Source organism: Mustela putorius, unplaced genomic scaffold, assembly GCF_011764305.1.
Source record: "Mustela putorius furo isolate JIRA1106 unplaced genomic scaffold, ASM1176430v1.1 tig00000827_pilon_pilon_pilon, whole genome shotgun sequence".
Classification (NCBI taxonomy): Eukaryota; Metazoa; Chordata; class Mammalia; order Carnivora; family Mustelidae; genus Mustela; species Mustela putorius.
This window is the reverse complement of record NW_025421489.1, coordinates 2085566-2091565: the sequence shown is the minus strand read 5'-3', so window position 1 is coordinate 2091565 and position 6000 is coordinate 2085566. Positions and strand designations below refer to the sequence as shown.

Genomic DNA, 6000 nt, shown 5'->3' with positions numbered 1-6000 from the left:
CGCTGAGCAGGGAGCCTGATGCGGGGGTTTGATCCCAGGACCCTGGGATCATGACCTGTGTCGAAGGCAGATGCTTAGTGACTGAGCCACCCCAGGTACCTTTACAGTGACCAATACAGACAACTTTTTCCCCCCCCTTTGGAACTTACATTTCACTGCTCTCAATAGGGAGGATGAAATGAAATGATAAAGTAAATCTAAGCAGTGTGATCCCAGAATGCCATTATTGCCATTTTTGTTGGTTAGGAACTGAAGTAAATTTGGGATTATCTGTCTTTCTTGGGGAATTTGAAAACAGAGATGCCTGTGGGAAGTAGAGATCCATAAAATATTACATATCCAGTAGTAATTAGTATTTTCTGAGTATCAGAAGACATCCCTAAAATTTCAAATAAAACAATTAGACTCTGTTGAGGGATTTCCCAGTAATGGGGGGGGGGTGTTCACATATTATTCAGCTTATTATTATTATTATACATAATATTATTCCGTATCTCTTATTTCTTTTGCTGGAGTATCCCAACCTGTAGTTAACTCGATGTCTTGGTTCTCATATCTATTAACTCTAAAAACTCCCAGTCAGAATGACTTCCCTGTTCAGTCAACACAGACTCAGTCATTCTCATTCTCTCACATCTGAGTCCCACCTCTGGCACATGTCTCTCCGTTCACAGACTCATTTGCATACACTTTCACATCCCCTCTGTCCTGGCCCCCTTTCAGGCAAAGGTTCCTTAAATATAGCATTTTTTTTTTTCTCGAAGCTCAGCCGGTAGATGTCTCCACTACTCCCTCATAGCTAAGACCTTGCAAGTAGCTTTTAATCATTTCTTTAACCGACAATAAGGAGGAGGATTTGATAATTTGCCTAAAATGAGCAGATGCTCGGGAGGACACGTCTCCATCCTACGCCCCCCCCCCCTTCGATTTAAGTCAGGAATGAAAACTCCTTTCTCCCTCTTTTCCAGGCAAAAGAAAAGGCTGATTTAGCTAAGCATGCAAGACGCCAACACCCTCCTCCTTAGTACGTCCAAGTTTCCTTCGCTCTGAGCCACAAACGCTCTGCTTCTCCCTCACTCCCGCCCACCCCACCCCCTCAGGTTTCCGAGTCATCAGGGAACGCGAGTGGGTGAAAGGACTCCGTGCTGCAGCATCCCGAGCCACCGCCTCCTCCTGCGCCTCCTCCGTGCCGCCTCGGGTTCAGCACTGGACAGCTCCCGCCCCAGCCCAACAAATGGCAGTCCGCTGATTGACAGAGGAGCCGACCAAACAGGGAAGAAGACGGCTTGAAGCCGCCCCTCAAGGGTTTGGTTGCGGCCAAGCTGCCTCTTTAAACAGGCTTTCCTCCGGAGCAGGGGGAGACAGGAGTGTGGTTCGTGGCCAAACCTGAGGGCTCCCATGAACCAGTTGCCTGGTCCTATAAACTCCAGAGAGACCACGTCTTAAAAGGAATCTCCGCTCTTTGGGACTCAGTCCTGCGCTCGCGGTGCGGATCTGTGTGCGCGCGCTCCGCGCCTCCCGGCGAAGCGAACGAGGAGGAGCCAGAGCCGGGAGGCGGGAACGACCTGCCACGGGTGAGATGATGGAGCAGCGTCTTTGGCGGCCGCCGCGGCAGCAGCAGCAGCAGCAGCTCTCGAACACACCTCAATGAGCGCGGCGGTGGAAGCTGCTGAGCAGAAAGACGTAAGCAGGCTAACTATAGCCGCCGGGAGCGAGAGGGGATGTAACCTGTTCGGCTCAAGGCTGTGAGGTGCGTAATCCCGAGCCGACCCATTATGGAGCGGGTGCAGCCAGCGTTGCCACAGGTGATTTGATTTCCTGTGACGGTAGCTCAGCCAGCCGGGCCAATTCCGAAACATTCTTATTTTGAAGTCCCTTTCGACTGGGTGCCATTTGGAGAAGGCGGCCGACTCCTAGTAAAAAGTCTTACTGTTGATAAATTGACGAACAAATTTTAAAAAGTGTCTCCCGTTACCTCCTTTCGTCTCTGCGAAGCAGATGGGAGCCATGGCTTATCCCTTACTCTTCTGCCTCCTGCTTGCTCATCTGGGATTGGGAACTGTTAGCACCGGCCGCGACCCTCCGGGACGGCTGGATTCCCCTCGAGAGAGAACTCTGAGGCTGAAGCAGCACGCCCAGCAGCCGGCTCGAGCCTCTGCCTCGGACCCCTCGGCTCCCTGGAGCCGCTCCACCGACGGCACCATCTTGGCGCAGAAACTCGCCGAGGAGGTGCCCATGGACGTGGCCTCTTACCTCTACACCGGGGACTCCCACCAGCTGAAGCGAGCCAACTGCTCCGGCCGCTACGAGTTGGCGGGCTTGCCGGGGAAGTCGTCAGCCCTAGCCAGCTCCCATCCCTCCTTGCACGGGGCGCTGGACACGCTGACACACGCCACTAACTTCCTCAACATGATGCTGCAGAGCAATAAGTCGCGGGAGCAGAACTTGCAGGACGACCTGGAGTGGTACCAGGCACTGGTGCGGAGTCTCCTGGAGGGCGAACCCAGCATTTCCCGGGCAGCCATCACCTTCAGCACCGAGTCGCTGTCCGCGCCGGCCCCGCAGGTTTTCCTCCAGGCCACCCGCGAAGAGAGTCGCATCCTGCTCCAAGATCTGTCCTCCTCCGCACATCACTTGGCCAACGCCACGCTGGAGACGGAGTGGTTCCACGGCCTGCGGCGCAAGTGGAGGACCCACTTACACCGCCGAGGCTCTAATCAGGGCCCCCGGAGCCTGGGCCATAGCTGGCGGCGCAGGGACGGACTTGGCGGGGACAAGAGCCACGTCAAGTGGTCTCCGCCTTATCTGGAGTGCGAGAACGGGAGTTACAAGCCCGGGTGGCTGGTCACTCTCTCCGCTGCTTTCTACGGGTTGCAGCCTAACCTGGTCCCGGAATTCAGGTAGGGAGTGGAAAAAAGGCAAAAACAAAACAAAACAAATAAACCCAAAAAACAAAACCCTCCTTCCGGTTTCGCGTTGGGAAGGAACACTTGGCTGTGACACTTAACGCCGCCCATACTCACAGCAGAGACCCAGGCTGGGGGACACCTTTCACAGGCGCCTGTGCTTAGGGACAAGAAGCGCCCTAACCTCTGTCAGCTCAGTGAAAGCTTCTCTCAGATCAGTTTCCCTGCAAGAGGCAGGGAATTGGGGAGCATTTGGCAGAGTGGAGAGAAATCTCTGATGCCGGAGGCTTCTTTTCAACCCTCAGGAGATCAGGGAGGGGGTTCCCGTCTGGAGGTGATTGGAGGGAAGCTGGAGGGAGTGTGCCGCCAGGCAGAGTGGCCAAGATGGGATGAGAGAAAAGGAAGCAAGAAGACAGAGTTCCTTGCTTCTGCCACTTAGGGGTAGTCTCTTCCTGCTTCCTATGTGTGTAGTTCAGCACACCAGTCTGCTGTTAGTCAGTTACCAGAGGGGGTGTGATTAAAACAGCGAGTCTCCTCTGTAGTTCTGTCCCCTTAGCAGTGAGTCAGTCTCCACAGCAGAGCTGTTTCCAGGACCCACACTTGACAGTGAGGTCAGTGTGCTCCTCCTACCATCTCCCTCCAGTCTCCTTCCCTTCCCCTCTTCCTCCTGTTCTCCGTGTCAGGCATACCTGAGGGCTCTCCAGTCCTTCACCTGGTCACACATTTTATCAATGAACCTGACTGAGTTATCTGGGGGAGGGGAGGATTCGTTCTGACTGAATTCGCTTGGGGAGCTTGTTCGAAATTTAATCACAGTTCCTCTGGGTTTCCTGTCTAAAGGTATAGCATTCGTGGGGAGATGAAGAGTTTGCAAGTTAGCGCGGGTCACTTCTGTCCTGGGAAATGCCTGATCTTTTTGGTGAGGAATGTCTAAGAAATAGCACTGAAGAATGGATGTGAGGAAGGAATAGAAAGGGAAGAGTAGAATCTCCAAGGACAGCCTGAGAGAGGACCATAGACTGAGTGGGATCCTCCCTGATGGGAGGCTCTGGCAAGACCTTGGTGGTTGAGGTTGCTGCTGTACTTTCGGGGAACTTAAGCAAAAGTGAGAAACGTGTGTGTGTGTGTGTGTGTTTAGGCATGCACACGTGCCTTCATGCTTTATTTGGCACAACAAGGACAGGGTGCCAAGCTGGTGAAAGATACCAGGCTGAGTACTGGGTGGGCAAAAGGGGAGATCAGAAAGCTTGTGTTGGCACTGTCATTTACAGCTGGATGACCCCCAGTAAGTTGCTTAACTTTTCTGGGCCTCAACTACTTATCTACCAAGTGAGGGAGTTGAACTAGATGGTCTCCAGAGGGCCATCTAGCAATAAAATTCGGTAGCTTTTAATGCCAGCAACACTTGAAAAGGCGCAGAAAACAACCCCTTTCTCTGATTCTGTATGACTATGTTAAGTGTGTGTGTGTGTGTGTGCGCGCACGGATGTCTGCATATGTTTCTATCGCTTTTAAAGACCTTGTCTTAAGCGAGAGTAACTCTTTCCTACTTTCAGGATAATCTCATTTCCCCCTGATTTCTACAGGATCCTATTAGTAAGAACTGAGCCGGGCTTTGAGTCTTTGCCATATTGTTTGCTCAGAAGAGGAAAGATCAGCAGATGCCATTCACTGCCAACACATTGTTTGTGGCCTTTGGATAAGTCCTTTTAGGGAGACCCAGTTCCCAGGATTAATCTATCATCTGTTATCTGTGTATCCATCTATCCATCCATCTTCATATCTACCTATCTATCTATCTATCATCTCTCTATGTATCTATTACATTTACCTTGTCAGATTCTATTGTAACTGCGTTGTGTGCATTATCTTGCTTAATTTTCACAGCTCCATGAGTTAGGTTTTATTAGTTTCCCTATTTTACAGAAAAGGAACCTGAAGCAGGGAGAGGCTAAGCCTTTCTCCTGAGATTTCACGGCAGGTAAGTAGTAGAGCCAGGATTTGGGCCTATTTCATTCTTTTAACCACTCTGCTGAACTCTGTTTTATGAAGGTGTTCTAAGAATGCTGCATATCATACAGCTGATGCATAAGAATACATGTATTTTTAAGGGTCAGATGTGGGACCAGGGAGGAGAACCACTCATTTTCAGAATAATTTCTCTTAAGGCTAAGAAAGCAGGAGTCACCTAAGAAAACTCAGTGTCTCCTGCCAGCCAAGATGAAAGGCCAAGGACATAAAGAGTCTGAGGTTGTGAGGGCTTACACGCCCCCCACCTATTTTTTGGACTACATTCAGAAAGTAGTTTGTTTCCTCTTGCTGAATTTCTTTAAGTGCTTTCATAGTCATCAATGGTGTTCTTTAGCCAAGGCACAAAGCCAGGCTATTTAGTATTTGGCTCTCTGCAAAGCTGGTTTGTCCTGGCAGTATGTATAGAAAGCAGAATAAGTGCACTCCTGTGAATGCCTTTGCCCCATGTCTCATGCCCCTCAAATGCTGCACTGAGGATTTGCACAGATGTAAATTATAGGAACTACAAGACATCTTAAAGAGATCAGATGGTTCTCCTGTTGTTTCATAGGTAAATAGACAAAACCAAAAAAGTGAAGTGACTTGTCCAAATCACAAATCAATTTTATAGTAATGACAAAAACAGGATCCAGGCCTTCTATCTCTGGTTCACACTATGGTTGATACATATAGACCTAAATCATATTTCTGTGGCTCTCAGAACCTTGCATACAATGCAAAGAGTTTACTCTTCATCTCTATTCAGGACAAAAACATCATCTCATAGAACACAGCTGTTGAATTAAAACAAAACAAAACTATATAGGGGCACCTGGGTGGCTCAGTGGGTTAAAGCCTCTGCCTTCGGCTCAGGTCATGATCCCAGGGTACTGGGATTGAGCCCTGCATCGGGCTCTCTGCTCAGCAGAGAGTCTGCTTCCTCCTCTCTCTCTGCCTGCCTCTCTGCCTACTTGTGATCTCTCTCTCTCTGTCAAATAAATAAACAAAATCTTTATAAAAAACAAAACAAAACTATATAATTTATTTCATACACTGGAGATAATATCTAAATGAGACTTTCCTG

At 49.7% G+C, this 6000-nt stretch overlaps 1 protein-coding gene across 1 annotated transcript in view; it reads left to right on the top strand.

Moving 5' to 3' along the window:
• Window positions 1–1998: 1998 nt before the first annotated feature.
• The window catches only part of GPR158 (G protein-coupled receptor 158), a 421977-nt gene continuing 417975 nt past the window's right edge, over window positions 1999–6000 (top strand). Inside the window, exon 1 of the mRNA XM_013058942.2 lies at window positions 1999–2900. Coding sequence (XP_012914396.1) covers window positions 1999–2900 — 902 coding nt within the window. The remainder of the gene's footprint in view (window positions 2901–6000) is intronic.